The 16740-nt window shown below is 47.2% G+C and overlaps 1 protein-coding gene across 1 annotated transcript in view; it reads right to left on the bottom strand.

Moving 5' to 3' along the window:
* The window catches only part of TSNAXIP1 (translin associated factor X interacting protein 1), a 64620-nt gene that overhangs the window by 19614 nt on the left and 28266 nt on the right, over window positions 1–16740 (bottom strand). The window contains exons 3-8 of the mRNA XM_074968394.1: window positions 15088–15194; window positions 13500–13623; window positions 11368–11461; window positions 7237–7433; window positions 3069–3204; window positions 1262–1431 (exon numbers count right to left, since the gene is read on the bottom strand). Of these exons, the coding sequence (XP_074824495.1) occupies window positions 1262–1431; window positions 3069–3204; window positions 7237–7433; window positions 11368–11461; window positions 13500–13623; window positions 15088–15194 (828 nt within the window). The remainder of the gene's footprint in view (window positions 1–1261; window positions 1432–3068; window positions 3205–7236; window positions 7434–11367; window positions 11462–13499; window positions 13624–15087; window positions 15195–16740) is intronic.

Raw genomic sequence — 16740 nt, 5'->3', positions numbered from 1 at the left:
CATTAGAAATACTAGGCCTTATGTAATAACCAGGCAGAAAAGCTTCAGAAACCTGCCAGGCCTCAACCCCTCAGAGGGAAGCAAAACAGGTGCATGCACTATATATATTTTTTGCAGTTCACCTTTAATGCAAATTTGGGCACCCCCTAACTAGACCCCTTGCATAGATACATCAACTTTCTTCCAGTGCATCAGGCAGCTCTTTGCTCTTTCAGAGGAGAGGAGTTACTCTGAGCCAAGCCCCCTCCACACCCCCATTCCTTTGCACCCTGACCAATGGCAGGAATGATCCTGAAACAACCAGGAGGCTTGCTACAGACTGACTGAGGGATTCCTTGCTCTGGGGTCTAGTCCAGCTGGGAGCTGGGTTGAATGGCCTCTTCTAGCCCATGACAGCTCAGGAGCAGGGCTAAGCCTAGGACTTTGCTCATTTTTGTTCATTATGTCCTTTGCTGCACTGTAGGAAAACAGGCGCTGCTCCTGTGTGTGCACTGCAAGCCGAGTGCTCACACTGTTTGCTTTGAAAAGGAGGCAAACAAACAAAGCGAGCCACCTACAACAGAAGCTATTTAAGCCCTCAGTCCAGCTTGGGGAAATGTCTTCAGTCCACTAGCAGCATGGTGACCCTGGAGTCACAGAAGACTAAGGAACCCATTTCATATCCGAGGGAAATGCAGCAGCACCACCAAGCAGACACAGAAAACTACCAGCTGAGTGCTTCTTTCAGTAAGCAGAACTATGGAGAGGGCTGTGGTGTAAGATATACCTACTTCATTAACTGATTTCACCAGTGTTTTACAGCACTACACGCAGCTAAACTTGACTCTCTCTTATTAGCAGTAAGAGAGCCGGCTATGCAGTAGGATATTTATGCTAATCAACACCTATCCAACTCCGTCTATTACTGTTAATACACCATGGCAAAACCAACAGTGCTTTGAATCCAGAGGTTACAGCTGTTCAGAGATGGCTCCTTAATTGTTCTATGGGAAGCCCCAATCAAGGGGATGTGACATTTATTTGTGGGGAGGAATTAAACAATGTATTGAAACATTGCTAAGGCTGAGATCCAACCTGTCAACAGGCAGGCACTTCTGCGTTACCATTTCATCCCTACCTTATCTCCTTGTGCCAACAGACAAGAGCCAGGTGCAATGGGACAAGTTAGGGTTGGAGTGAGCACCTCCTGGCTTTACTTAGTCTGGCCTGCACCCCAAGATACAGGATGGTATTTGTGTGGTAGACACAGCCTTATGATCACCTTCTCAAACAGATCAGAATATTTTTTCTCCTGCGATTCGAAGTCTCTCCTGGGTACAACGTCTCCATAATCTGCTTTCATCGTGTTCAGCTCCACCTGGGCTTTCGTGAGGTCCTGCCGAGCTATCTTCAACGCCAGCGTTACCTTGACCAAGTCTTCACCCTTGACGTCTTTAAACAACAATCATCAATGCACAGTCAGATGGAGGGCCATGACCGCAAGCCCAGCTCTCTGGAGGCACGTTCTCAAGTGAGCGTTATTAAAGCCCTCAGAGGTTCTGATGTGCTGTCCCTACTGATGCAGTGCTGCAGTCCTGGTGCTCCCAGCTTTTGACAGCTGAAGAGTCACATGAGTCTGGCTGGGTCTGGAGCCCATCTGCTCACGGCATGAGAATCTCCAGTCCTCTTGTGAATGTCAGTCCTGCCTTGGGGGGGGGATCCCCCATCTGACTGGCTGCCTTCCCCACTGCCCCACCTCCTGGGGAAGAGCAGCCAATCAGGGCTTCTGCAGGGGGCAGGCAGAACTCTCTCCCCTTTCCCCAGAAGCTGACACTGCACTCACAGGATGGGGGTGGAGGGAAGAGAGAACTAAAGAGCGCAGCAGCTCAGGGTGGCTCCATCCCTTCTTCCCCCCTCCCCTCCTGTGAGCAACAGGGGCAGGATGGTGCCTCTGCACCACCTGGAACACCCTGCCTCGGAGCAGGAAGGTGGGTTGAAGAACCCAGGAGCTATAGGAGGAGCAAACGTGGGACTGGGAGGGCAGATCTGATGTGCGGCTGAGGAGGTGCACAGTTAATTGCTGGGCTGAATGAGGAGCAGATGTGGAGCTGCTCCTCCAGAATGGAGGAGGAGGAGAAAGGGGACTGGAGAGTAGCTGGAAGCTTCGCACAGCAGGGCCAGAATTTGGGAGACTCAGCAGTGCTGTAATGGCCATATACACAAGGGATGGGGGTGGGACCCCTCTCAATCTGCCCTTCCTGCTTGACTTGTGAACCACTGATAACTACTCTCTGGGAATGGTTTTCCAATCAGTTATGCACCTACTTTATAGTAGCTCCATCTAGGTTATATTTCCCTTGTTTGTTTATGAGAAGGTCATATATATGTATTTATGTAAACACTTATTTGCATAGCCCTTCAATCCCCATTGGTGCCTCTGGCTGCTATTGTAATGCAAACATTCAATACTAAAATCAGGACTAATAAAGAACAAGAAGAAAGGCTACTTACCAGTAACTGTAGTTCTTGGAGTAAATTATCTTTGCGGACCCACAGTCCCTGCCCTCCTTACCCATATTCAAAGTCCCAGGCTGAATTTTGGGTTAGCGGGAAAGGACAGAGCAGAAGCAGGGATGTGCTATCTTTGGGTCTGAACGTTCAAATCCATATATGGGGTGCTCATGTGGACACCTAGCTACTGCTTTCCTGCAAGTTCCCAAACAGCAGCACTAGGGGTGACTCTGCAGGGGCCACCTACTCAATCACTATCACAGGTAAATAACCTGGCTGGCACAAACTCAGAGCAGTTTTGTAAACACAAATGCTCAAGATCCTTGACTTCCAGAAGGTTCGCTGGTTCCGAGGGATCGACCCTGCAACCTGCCTGTCACAAGATCCTTAAGCACCAACAACTTCCACTGAAGTCAAATAGCACTAAGGGCTCTCAGCACCTTGCAGGATCTGGCCCTGGAATACCTGTTTCGTTAAGTAGCGGGTGAGGGCTGAGTCTTCCATGCAATGTTGGTTATATGGCTCTGGATTTGGGGCTTGTTGCAGGATAAGCTCTTACAAAAATTTGCTTTCTCTACCTTGGACTTGGCGAAGCGACATTTCCAACTGCTGATTGCGCATTTCATTCAGGTCTGCTAGCAGCAGCTTGCGTGCATCACACTCATTAATGTAGCGCATGTATTCCTTGGCCATATTCTTCCGCAGCATGTTCACCTGCAGGGGACAGGATACTGGGCTGACCACTGAACTCAAGCTCTCAGATACTGTAGAAATGAGCACCACTGAAAAGCCCATGAGAAAACTAATCGTTCTGTCTTCAGATCAGGGTTTGAATAGTGTGCAGTAATTAAGGCCTGGGGCCACACACAGAACAATGAGGAGAAAACTAAATATTGAATAGCTGCTCATTCTCTGAGCACTGTCCACCCTGTGCACTGAATGAGGCAGGCTCCTGCGGGAAAACAGCATGTGATCATGTACTTAAAGCCTGTACCATAATGCATATGCACCAGGGGGTCAAATTAAGGTTGCAAAGGCAGCATTAATTTTGGCATTTCCTTCCTTTTGAGTGATTGACTTTGCAACCTTAATAGCATTCTTTGACTTTTTTTGGTAGTAACATTGTACATATACAAAGATAGCTTAAACCACCTTTGTCCATCTCCCTCCCCACCCCACCTCCCCATCGTCTGAACCTCTGAGAGGCTTGGCACAGAATCTAGCCCCAGCTTCCATTCCCAGATCTGCCAGAAGTGACGTTGTGCAGCCTCTCTGTTACCCCAGCTGTACAATGCAGGGGCATGAGGCTCTGCTCATCAAGAAGGGCTGTGAAGTGCACAGAACCATAAGCACCAGTCAGTGAGGAGCTGAGACTGGAACTCATGGTCTGCGCCTGCCTGGTGCCCAGAACTCCTTCCCCCAGTGGTTAAAATAGACTGAAATAGGAGCGAGTTTTCACCGCACAAGCCGAGGAGCAGTAAGTGGGGTGGCGAGTTGCACCTTCAAGCCAAGTAGAGGAGTGGGAGTTTGACCTTTTGCATTTAGAGAGTGCTGAGCTTCCCACACTTACCTTTACTTGCCTAACCCCTGCCTTTCCCTAGCCCAACGGGGTGACAACAGCTGCTGCTGCACCATCCCCCAGTCAGGAGTTCTAGCTCTGTGGCTGCAAGAAGCATGCTTAGTGTGGAGGGACAGCATGTTAGGAAGCACTTTGTGGCTGGAGCATGCTCAGTGAAGATGGACTGGTTGGAGATTTTAGCTAAAGTTCAACTAAGTATGTGCAAATGGTGATGCTCTGTAGTCATAGGTCAGCTAAATCTGGGTGGATTTTCATGAGGCCAGCAAAAGGCACTTCCTCAACCCCTGCCCCATTTAAAGTTCCCGCTTCAAACCCTGGAGGTGCCAGAGCTCCTTAAAGAAACAACTGAATATATCTTTTGACAGTGTCAAAACTATACCCATTTTCTCCTAACTTCTCTTTTAGAAACAGCTGTCATGGAGTCACCGGCGTGCTGCTCTGGAACTACTTCATACGAAGCCAGTCAGGACTCTGGGGGAGCCGCTTCCTCTCTCTGAGCTTACTGTCACCTGGGCAAGAAGCTTACACAGCTTCGACCTTCCTGGGTCTGACCTCGGAGCATTCAGCATCCCCTTCCACACTGTGCCCTTCCCGCAGTGAGTCCTCCCAGGCGGGGCTCATGGGGAAGCCAGAGGGCCCTGCACCCCAACTCTGCAGTCAGACAGGACTCTCAGGCAGTCAGTAAAACAGAAGGTTTATTAGTCCACAAGAACACAGCGTAGGACAGAACTTGTTAGCATAGAAATCAGTGACTTTCAGCCAAGTCCATCTTGGGGGGACGGGAGCCCAGAGCCAGGGCTCTGCTCCTCCCCCTGTGTCATAAGCCAGCGGAAACTGACTGGCTGCCAGCATCCTGGGCCCTGCCCTGCCCGTGACTCCTCCTCTGGCCTTTGTCTCACTTCCCAGGCCAAGAATCACCGCATCCCCCTCCTAGGTTTCAGGTTACTATAGCATTGGTACAGGCAGCGGGAGCAGCCTCCGCAAAAGTCACACTCCCTATTCCCACCACCTAGACATTGGTGCAATACACACGGAAAGTGAGTCACACAGAGCATTCATGCAAAACAGTAAGACTCACATAGGCTCATATACAACATAACAAGGGAAAATCCCCACTTTGTCACAACAGCTTAACTCAGTTCTTGCTGAAACTTAAAAAAAATCCACGAGGCAGTGTGATGGGCCAGTTAACCTCCTTGGCTGCACCTGGAGGACGAGCCTGGGAGCAACTCAGATTAATTAGAGACAAGGCTCTGCTGGACAGAAACTGGAGGGGCCCGTATAAAATCCAGGAGCTGAGAGCAGCTGTGGGTGGCAGAGTGAAAAGCTACAGTCACTCCTGAGGTGAGAGAAGGCAAGGTAGGAAGCAGCCCTGGGATAGGACTGTACTGACCTTGACTGCTTGTTGTAAGGTCCCTGGGCTGGAATCCTGTGCAGAGGGCATGCCTGGATTCCCCTACCAGCCACTGGAGAAGTGGCACCATTAAGGGGGCAGTGAAAGAGAAGACTGCCTAGGACAGTGGGTCCTGAGAGATGTTGATACAGTGGAAGGGGAGGACAACAGGGACTTGGTCAGAGGACCAAGCCACAAAGTGGGAGCAGATGAATCCTGAGGGCGTGAAAGTGCTGGAGTACAATTGCAGGAAGTGGTATTGACCTTGCAGAGCAAATCCCCAGATGGGGCCAGAAGGAGGTGCTCTATCAGTGAGTAGAGCACCCCGGTGACAAACAGACACCTCATATTCTAGCCTAAGCAGTTTGTTTGACAAAGTTATAAGCAACTGAAAACTTATAAATGGAAAATGTTAGGCAAGCCTTCACTGTAAGTGTCACTACCAGCATCACCTACAATAAAATGAATGATAGATACAATATGGACAGGTAGAGACAGGTACACCCACACCCATAAATGGAAGTGGGAGTCATGTGACAAACTTTGGAGCCATGAGGTCAATTGCATTTCACATGCATTGCTGACTGGCTCTCTGCCCACTAACTCGCCTCCCCTGGGACTCATCTAGTATTCCACAGTTCTTAGCAAATTAAGCCATTTTAAATATTTCCTCCTTCTCCCCAAAATGGGGATTTCCCCACAGAAAATCAATCTGCCCAAAATCCAGGCCAGAAACATCCTTTCTAGATGTAAAAATGTCATGGCTTTTTTCTGATCTGATCTTCATCCCACTGGAAGAGGGAGAATTAGAGCAGGACCCAGTGGTCACTTCCAGCTCTGCAGGGCCATGAGACATTGGTGTTTATCATCAAGTCAGTTTTTAGATCTCTCTTAGATTACTACTAATAGGCTAATACTAATGCTCTCTAATACTCTCTTTTAGATTACTCTGATAGGTTTTGTTATGTGGTTGGTATAAACATTTTCTCAACACTCGTGAGGGAAGATCTAAATAACTCATTTGTGGCTTTGTCACGTGTCAGTAATGTGCCCATCCCATGTATTGTGTACACAGACACAGTGAAAAGTATTGACATGATGGCTGGGGAAGACACTGCCACAGGGCTGCCCAGATGATTCAGTGGGCCTGGGGTCTTTGGCGGCAGGGGTTCTTCTGCTCCAGGTCTTCGGGGCACTTCGACAAAGATATGGAGCGGAAGGACCCCCGCTGCTGAATTGCCGCCGAAGACCCAGAGTGGAAGAAGCAGCGGTGGGTCCCTCAGTCCGGGTGTGTTCGGCAGCCCAGAAAGACCCCTGCCATTGAATTGCCGCCGAAAACTCTCGTGGGGGCCCTTGAAAACTCTTGTGGGGGCCTGGGGCAAATTGCCCCACCCCTCTGGGCAGCACTGCACTGCCACCTCTAGGGTTGGCAGTTCATAGCCCTGGCACCCCTGGGCTTGCTGCATCAGTTATGAAAGTGTAAAAATTGCTTGAGCCCTGACACCTCTTTCATTACAAATTAAGCACTAGGGAAGACAGACCTACATCCACAACTCAGAAGAGTTTTGACAGCGTAGCACAGTGGAACGTGCCATCTGCAGGGAACACTGTGATGGAGATCTCTGCTTTAGCACTGAATCAGGCTGAGCACGCCAAATCATCAGCACCTTACGAGGCCTATGGCTGCTCCCATTGATTCAGTGGGAGCAGGATCGGGCTGTCTGGGACTAGATGCATAAGGCTGGGGTGGGAAACATCTGGTTGACCATTTTACCTGAGTCTGCAGGGAGCCCTTCTCCTCCTTCATTTTGTCGATAAGCTTTAACAAATACAGTTTCTCTTTCTTCAGCTTGGTTATTTCAGCTTTCTCCTCCTCCTGGAGTGCCACGATCTGCCGGGTGCACTCATCTGACACACACACCAGCATTGCCTTCAAGGGCTCCAGGGAGCGGATCTTCTCCCTCAGGTGAGCTAAAGGAGGAAAGGGTGGGCTCTCTAATTAAGGACTCAACAGGGCTATGGAATTAGGCAGAAGAGTCAATCTAAGAACTACTGTTCAAGACTGGAACCTGGGAAAAAACCAGCAAGTATTTCTTCCACCTGCTATGGTGAACAGCTGAGGGCTGGCTTTCTTTGGCATTCTAGCTTCTGGGACTATATTCTGCTGATCTCTCTTCCTACAGGTCTAAGCTCCATGTAGGCTGCTGATCTTAATTCACTGCTATTTATATTAAAAAGAAAAGGAGTACTAGTGGCACCTTAGAGACTAACCAATTTATTTGAGCATAAGCTTTTGTGAGCTACAGCTCACTTCATCGGATGCATAAAGTGGAAAGTACAGTGAGAAGATTTTATATACACACAGACCATGAAAAAAATATACACTGTAAGGAAAGTGATCACTTATAGATGAGCTATTACCAGCAGGAGAGTGGGGTGGGGGGGGGAGAGAAAACCTTTTGAAGTGATAATCAAGGTGGGCCATTTCCAGCACATTTCCAGGAGTTAACAAGAATGTCTGAGGAACAGTGTGTGTGGGGGGAGGGGGGGAGGAATAAACAAGGGAAAATAGTTTCACTTAGTATAATGACTCAACCACTCCCAGTCTCTATTCAAGCCTAAGTTAATTGTATCCAATTTGCAAATTAATTCCAATTCAGCAGTCTCTCGTTGGAGTCTGTTTTCGAGGTTTTTTTGTTGAAGGATAGTCACTTTGAGGTCAGAAATCGAGTGACCAGAGAGATTGAAGTGTTCTCCGAGTGGTTTATGAATGTTATAATTCTTGACATCTGATTTGTGTCCATTTATTCTTTTACGTAGAGACTGTCCAGTTTGCCCAATGTACATGGCAGAGGGGCATTGCTGGCACATGATGGCATATATCACATTGGTAGATGTGCAGGTGAATGAGCCTCTGATAGTGTGGCTGATGTGATTAGGCCCTATAATGGTGTCCCCTGAATAGATATGTGGACACAGTCGGCAACGGGCTTTGTTGCAAGGATAGGTTCCTGGGTTAACCATGAATTTAAAACTCGATTTCAGACCTAAAGGTCGCATTATTAAAACAAAAAGACTTCGAAAACAGACTCCAATGAGAGACTGCTGAATTGGAATTAATTTGCAAATTGGATACAATTAACTTAGGCTTGAATAGAGACTGGGAGTGGTTGAGTCATTATTCCAAGGTTCCTGGGTTACTAGTTCTGTTGTGTGGTGTGTGGTTGCTGGTGAGTATTTGCTTCAGGTTGGGGGGCTGTCTGTAGGCAAGGACTGGCCTGTCTCCCTAGATTTGTGAGAGTGATGGGTCGTCTTTCAGGATAGGTTGTAGATCCTTGATGATGCGTTGGAGAGGTTTTAGTTGGGGGCTGAAGGTGATGGCTAGTGGCATTCTGTTATTATCTTTGTTGGGCCTGTCCTGTAGTAGGTGACTTCTGGGTACTCTTCTGGCTCTGTCAATCTGTTTCTTTACTTCAGCAGGTGGGTATTGTAGTTGTAAGAATGCTTGATAGAGATCTTGTAGATGTTTGTCTCTGTCTGAGGAGTTGGAGCGAATGCGGTTGTATCGTAGAGCTTGTCTGTAGACAATGGATCGTATGGTGTGGTCTGGGTGAAAGCTGGAGGCATCTAGGTAGGAATAGCGGTCAGTAGGTTTCCGGTATAGGGTGGTGTTTATGTGACCATCGCTTATTAGCACAGTAGTGTCCAGGAAATGGACCGCCTGTGTGGATTGATCTAGGCTGAGGTTGATGGTGGGATGGAAATTGTTGAAATCATGGTGGAATTCCTCCAGGGCTTCTTTTCCATGGGTCCAGATGATGATGTCATCAATATAGCGCAAGTAGAGTAGGGGCATTAGGGGACGAGAGCTGAGGAAGCATTGTTCTAAGTCAGCCATAAAAATGTTGGCATGCTGTGGGGCCATGCGGGTACCCATCGCAGTGCCGCTGATCTGAAGGTATACATTGTCCCCAAATGTGAAATAGTTATGGGTGAGGGCAAGTCACAAAGTTCAGCCACCAGGTTTGCCGTGACATTATCGGGGATACTGTTCCTGACAGCTTGTAGTCCATCTTTGTGTGGAATGTTGGTGTAGAGGGCGTCTACATCCATAGTGGCCAGGATGGTGTTTTCAGGAAGATCACCAATGGATTGTAGTTTCCTCAGGAAGTCAGTGGTGTCTCGAAGACAGTTGGGAGTGCTGGTAGCATAGGGCCTGAGGAGGGAGTCTACATAGCCAGACAATTCTGTTGTCAGGGTGCCAATGCCTGAGATGATGGAGCACCCAGGATTTCCAGGTTTATGGATCTTGGGTAGCAGATAGAATGCCCCAGGTCGGAGTTCCAGGGGTGTGTCTCTGCGGATTTGTTCTTGTGCTTTTTCAGGGAGTTTCTTGAGCAAATGCTGTAGTTTCTTTTGGTAACCCTCAGTGGGATCAGAGGGTAATGGCTTGTAGAAAGTGGTGTTGGAGAGCTGTCTAGCAGCCTCTTGTTCATATTCCGACCTATTCATGATGACGACAGCACCTCCTTTGTCAGCCTTTTTGATTATGATGTCAGAGTTGTTTCTGAGGCTGTGGATGGTATTGTGTTCTGCACAGCTGAGGTTATGGGGCAAGTAATGCTGCTTTTCCACAATTTCACCCTGTGTATGTCGGCCGAAGCACTCTATGTAGAAGTCCAGTCTGTTGTTTCGACCTTCAGGAGGAGTCCATCTAGAATCCTTCTTTTTGTAGTGTTGGTAAGAAGGTCTATGTGGATTAGTATGTTGTTCAGAGGTGTTTTGGAAATATTCCTTGAGTCAGAGACGTCGAAAATAGGATTCTAGTTCACCACAGAACTGTATCATGTTCGTGGGGGTTAGACGGGCAGAAGGAGAGGCCCTGAGATAGGACAGATTCTTCTGCTGGGATAAGAGTATAGTTGGATAGATTGACAATACTGCTGGGTGGGTTAAGGGAACCATTGCTGTGGCCTCTTGTGGCATGTAGTAGTTTAGATAGATTAGTGTCCTTTTTCTTTTGTAGAGAAGCAAAGTGTGTGTTGTAAATGGCTTGTCTAGTTTTTGTAAAGTATAGCCAGGAGGAAGTTTGTGTGGAAGGTTGGTTTTTTATGAGAGTATCCAGTTTTGAGAGCTCATTCTTAATCTTTCCCTGTTTGCTGTAGAGGAAGTTGATCAGGTGGTTCCGCGGTTTCTTTGAGAGCATGTGGCACAAGCTGTCAGCATAGTCTGTATGGTATGTAGATTGCAATGGATTCTCTCTGGTCACTCAATCTCAGACCTAAAGGTCGCAATATTAAAACAAAGACTTCAAAAACAGACTCCAACGAGAGACTGCTGAATTGGAATTAATTTGCAAACTGGATACAATTAACTTAGGCTTGAATAGAGACTGGGAATGGATGTGTCATTACACAAAGTAAAACTATTCTCCCCCCCCCCCAGCCCCCCACAGTTCCTGTTAACTGCTGGAAATGGCCCACCTTGATTACCACTACAAAAGGTTCCCCCCCCCCGGCTCTCCTGCTGGTAATAGCTCATCTTAAGTGATCACTCTCCTTACAGTGTGTATGATAACACGCATTTTTTCATGTTCTGTGTGTTTAGAAATCTCCTCACTGAATGCATCCGATGAAGTGAGCTGTAGCTCACAAAAGCTTATGGTCAAATAAATTGGTTAGTCTCTAAGGTGCCACTAGTACTCCTTTTTCTCATTACACAGACAGACTCTCCAGTTCACAATAAGTACAAGAGGTAGTTAACAAGAGCCCATTTATTATTATTTTGGCATTGAAGCCTGTCCCTACTGCTCATCCTGTAACTATCTGATACAGCTAATCTACTGTGTAAAGCCACCTGTCTAGAATGACTGTTACTCTCAGCAGAACAGAATCCAAGATCTTACCCAATGTAACTTCATACTCATTCTTTATGGCAGACAGCAGGGGCTTGTAGGTTTTGAAGTCCTCTATGAAGAACTCAAAGATCTCTCTATAAGGCTAACAGAAGAGAGAGAGAGAGAGAGATAGGGAGCACTATCAAGGACTCTGTTCATTTTCCTTATCTAGAACGTTGGGCTAGCTGTTGAGGCAATCACTGTTGCTGTCTTAATTACTGCACAGATTATGATGATGTTGTCAACATCCTTTTAAAAATACTGTTAAGTCTTAATAAAATAAACACTGTTACATTAGCTGCATATTGAGAATTGGATCCCAAAGTAAGTCACAAAAAATATACTTCCAGCTTTGCCATTGAAATGCAACGACCTCTGGGGTGGAGGATGACAGACAGTAATGGGAAATTTTGGCCAAATCCCCAATCATATGAAAAATGCCATGGGATCTTTAGTGTCTGAGCAGAGCTGACAGGACCTCAGGTTTTGGGGTGAGCAAGTTTTGTTCTGGGTGGAAGCTAAGTTATTTTCAGAATATGAGCCAGTTGTGACTCATCAGGGTTTGCCCTTAGATTTCAAAATAATAACATGATGTTTATTACCAATATCTCCAAAATGCCTTACATTTGGTGCCAGTGCTTGGTATTCATGGAAAGCCTGGAAAAGGAGCTATCTAGTGACACCAAATTCCATCTAAAATTCCAAGCCACTATAGAGCTAGACCTGGACATGAAACGAAGTAATCTGGTCTTTTCCATAACTCTTCCCTTGTTTAATACAGACGTTTACTGCCAAGCAGAACAGCCTACAGCAGTAACAGGTAGCTGTAAAGGGACTATATTCCCATACACACATCTGTAATGAACCACTTCTATTTTCTTCTATTCATTTCATTTTAACTAAGAAAGGCATTCCTGGCACTGATTCCGAGTTCCTCACATCCCCACTGCATGCTGAACTCTCTAATCACTATGGGGTGTGCCTCCATACTAAAGATAAGCGAAAAGAGACATTGCTTTGGCCCTTTGTCAGTTTAGATAGTAAGGGCTGCCAGGCAGGAATTCTCTCTCCCTACCTGTATGGTCAGTGCTCAGCACAAGAGGGTCAAACTTGTTTGGGAGGGAGTGGAAATTAGTACCTTTCAGGTTTCAGAGTAGCAATTAGTACCTTTCAGTCAGTGTCCATGGGCTGGAGTACCATGCGCCAGGAAGGGCTTCCCAGTCTCACTGACTGCAGAGTGGACCCCTTTACTGAGGCAGTTACAGGGTTTCACTTAAAGAAATTTCTCATTTATGAACCTTCTTCCCTCTGTCCAATTATCTCTCTTTATTCCCCTCCACCCAACCCTTTCCCCTCACCCCCACTGGGGTTCTTTCCCCTCTCTTGTGGCCCCTTTGGGGATTTGTCTCTGTCTCCACACAACCAAAGTGTGTGAGTGGGAAGAGCAAGAGCCACTTCCCTGAACCTGGGGTGATCTGATCTGCAGAGGGGGAGGCAGGGAGAAGCAGCCACTCCTCTGAGGCCAGGGCTCAGAGGAGCAGAGAAGAGAGAAGGAAGAAGCCTCTCCACTAAACCTCTACTGTACGCATTGGTCAGCAAGGCTATTCAAAGGGGCTCAGCAGGAGGAGGGGGACACAGTGACCCATGCCCAATCTAGCATGAGGCTGAAGAAATGGGTCTTGGGGTCAGATCTGGCCCATGAGCTGTATGCTTGGAACCCTGGCCTAGGAGAATGGGGTCCTGGTCAAGCGTGGGACCTGTTTTTTGTATTACAGTAGTGCAAGGCAATGCATGACGGCCATAGCGTGGAATTTCAGCAACTGCATTTGGCCCACAAGTTGCATTCTGGAGCCCATTCACATTTCCAAAAAACAATGGAGAAACTAGGTAGTGGCTGGGCAAGAAAATGTGAAGCGTTCTAGGAGGTGCTAAGTGTTATCATCCTAGCACAGTAACACTGCTTTGTGCACATGGCTTCAAAGTGCCAAGCAAAGCCAGTTCTCATTCAGCACTGGCCAAAGGGTCTTCTCTGTCCATCTGCTTTTCTTTTAAGGAACCTATGAATGGCCAGTTTAAAAAAAAAAAATCCATCCCACTCTGCACTGATGTTTGAATTCACCAGTGTCTCCCTTCCATCAGACCTGGAGCTTAAGTTCCTGGGCGTTCTCTTTAGTCAGGTCCAGAGACTGCAGCTCTTTCCTTAGGTAGGATTCCAGCTCCTCCAGGTATCGTGGTTTTGCAATGGTAAGAGAAGCCAGTTTCTTGCTGCAGACAGACAGAAAATGACAGGCAAAATTCTACCACATCTATGGTTTACAATCCATGAGCTCTAGGGTTCTCTCCCCCCACCCGCCATAGCTTTAGAGTGGATCACTTTACTGTAGCGGTACATCCTTCCAGTATATGAGACTCAGTGTCCTGAGCAGCTCACAGGAACAGAGGCAGATTCGATTGCCACCCAGCCAGACTTTACCTCACTACTCAGGTCCAATAGGGCTGTGCCTCATATATAGGTTGCACTACAAAGAGACTCACATTTTTCCCTGCTCAATATCTGTGAAAAGAAGTATTGGGGTCCATCTGTATTGTGTCAGACTGGAGCACTGTGTGTATTTGAGGCAGAGAGCAGGTCTTCCCCCCATTATATTTTCTGTCTTTCCATCTAGGCCCAAAACTAGAGGAGATCTGGCATTGGAGTTCTCATCAAGGTGTGTGCGTGTGAGAGAGAGAGAGAGTGCACATGTGAGAGAGTTTGTCTGTCTGCTCCTCCATGTGTATGTGGAGCCTCGCCTTGCACCAACCCACTTCCCATTACTAACTTCGCAACCAGGGCTAGCCTTCGGTGTCCTGGCTGGCTGGCCAAGCTGCTGGCCTGCAGGGAGCTGACAACTCCCAGCGCCATCAATACAGGGTTCAGCTGCAGCCAAATTTACTAGAACACTTATTTACATCAATCAAATTTGTTCTAGTTGGAGCCTGCCCTGTTGGCTGACAGGAGTTGTAGTCAACTCTGTCCTGGAAAGCACCTGACTGCCTAGGCAGGATACCCAGGGAAAGGCCTGAGAGGTCTTCATATCAACTGTTGGGAATGGGCCACATCCACCATGATTGAATTGGCCTCGTCAGCACTGACCCCCCACTTGGTAAGGCAACTCCCATCTTTTCATGTGCTGTAATATATATACTGCTTACTGTATTTTACACTCCATGCATCTGATGAAGTGTGTTATAGCCCACGAAAGCTTATGCCCAAATAAATTTGTTAGTCTCTAAGGTGCCACAAGGACTCCTTGTTGCTTTTGCTGACATAGACTAACATGGCTACCCCTCTGAAACCTGTCTTAATGTCTGGTAGACCCAATGTAATGCGAAGCAATGCATCAAGACCGAAGGACATTTTCAGCTTAAGAACCAGTTTTGGTTTTTGATTAAGCACTGACCACAAATCACTATTAAACAAACCCTTGGTGTTTCCCACACAGCTGCTGCTCAGAACTGGCCCTGCTTTGTCTGATACCAGAAGTCCCTAGGGATGCTGCCAGCACCCCACACTAGAGTTCCAACTGATGCAGCTGAGTAGCAACGCTGGTGATTTTGTTCTATAATTCCTGGGTATAGACAAGCCCATTTTCTGCTACCCTGCTGGAACATCCTGGGCCTATTTCCGAGATCCCATGCTGTACGCTGCAGTTTTTCCTAGCACTTTTAATAATAAAGTGCTAGTCTTACCTTCTCCCCTCTGGACTACAACAGGGTTTCTGATTCTGTAAGATAGCCTGCCCAGATGCATATGCAGGCCATGTGGACAAATGACCTCCAACAGAAAACCGGTAGGCCTGAAAGAAAAGCAAAAATCACACCTGTGAATCCCTCTGTGCCCAGTGCTTCTAATTGGGGTTAGAATAATCAGGTGCCTTTCTAGAACCAGCACAGATGGCCCAGTGCAGGATTGTAAGGGACAGTTAAACTCAGGAAAGAGAAGGTGCCAGAAAACCCCTTTCTCTCAGCTAGGGGAGGAATAGCTCAGTGGTTTGAGCATTGGCCTGCTTAAACCCAGGGGTATGAGTTCAATCCTTGAGGGGGGCCATTTTGGGATCTGGGGCAACAATAAGGGATGGTATTTGGTCCTGCTGTGAAGGCAGGGGACTGGTCTCAATGACCTTTCAAGGTCCCTTCCAGCTCTATGAGATAGGTATATCTCCATAAGCCATGGTAGCATGTCTGCTGCTCCTTAATGTAACCAAGAATAATCATTTATGGGGGGAGGGATAGCTCGGTGGTTTGAGCATGAGCCTGCTAAACCCAGGGTTGTGAGCTCAATCCTTGAGGGGGCCATTTAGGGATCTGGGGCAAAAAAAATTGGGGATTGGCCCTGTTTTGAACAGGGTGTTGGAGAAGATGACCTCCTGAGGTCCCTTCCAACCCTGATATTCTGTGACATCCAAAGACTAGTTGAACTATTGTCTGTCTCGCTCTCTTTTTTGTTTTTTAAGGAAAATGACCTGCACTGAGTGGTTTAGTTAATTAAAATAGTGCAAGTCAGTGTGTAAAAAAGCCCATGGTGGCTGTGGGACATGCTTCTTAGACTGCATGTTCCTCGGGGCAGGGGCATGTCTTTCCACAGATGTCTGGAGCCCCAGCACAGACTAACACAATGGTCCCCCGATCCTGACTGAGGACTTTGTGTGCTATTGCAAAATAAATATCATGTCAACAAAGCAGCATTCTGGTCTCACTTCCAAATCTGTATGAAAACCAGAATTTGATGCTTCACTTGGGCCTTGTCTCCATTAGGAATTTATGCACTGTGGGAGCTGTCCCATGCAACCCCTCAGTGGAGCTGTAATTGTGCTGATGGAAAGCCAAGCACGTATTGGGGTTGTTTACCCATTTGGAACCAGAGCATGTCACATCCATGTAAGCCCCACTTTACATTATGCAGCACATCATCACTGGGGGTTTGCAGGGATGCAGCACCGTGCATGCAAATCTCCCTAATGGAGGCAAGCCCTAAAGAAAAGAATCAATTGCCAATAAAATTGAATTTCCTTTCAAAACACTGAATTGCCTCTGAAAAAAGAAGCAGACCCCTGTGGTGAATTCTGAAAGCCTACCAGCCATTTCAGAACTTTCCCACCGCTGCATCTTGCAGCGTTTCTCAGTGACACACTGACTTCCATAAATCATTATTTCCTTGGAGAAAAGTGTCGGAGGAGGTGACTTGCCACTCTTTATGTTCACTATTATCACGGGATAGTTGGAGTTCTGATTGTCTAAGACAAATTCCTAATGTCTGGAAACTTTATAAAGAGTTATCCATGGGAGAAGTTTTAATCTCAGGATGCCAAAGATGATCCTGTGATAGTTTAAATGTCCCTCTGA

The sequence above is a fragment of the Natator depressus genome, chromosome 12, assembly GCF_965152275.1.
Source record: "Natator depressus isolate rNatDep1 chromosome 12, rNatDep2.hap1, whole genome shotgun sequence".
In the NCBI taxonomy this organism is placed as follows: domain Eukaryota; kingdom Metazoa; phylum Chordata; order Testudines; family Cheloniidae; genus Natator; species Natator depressus.
This window is presented reverse-complemented; position numbering and strand designations above follow the sequence as displayed.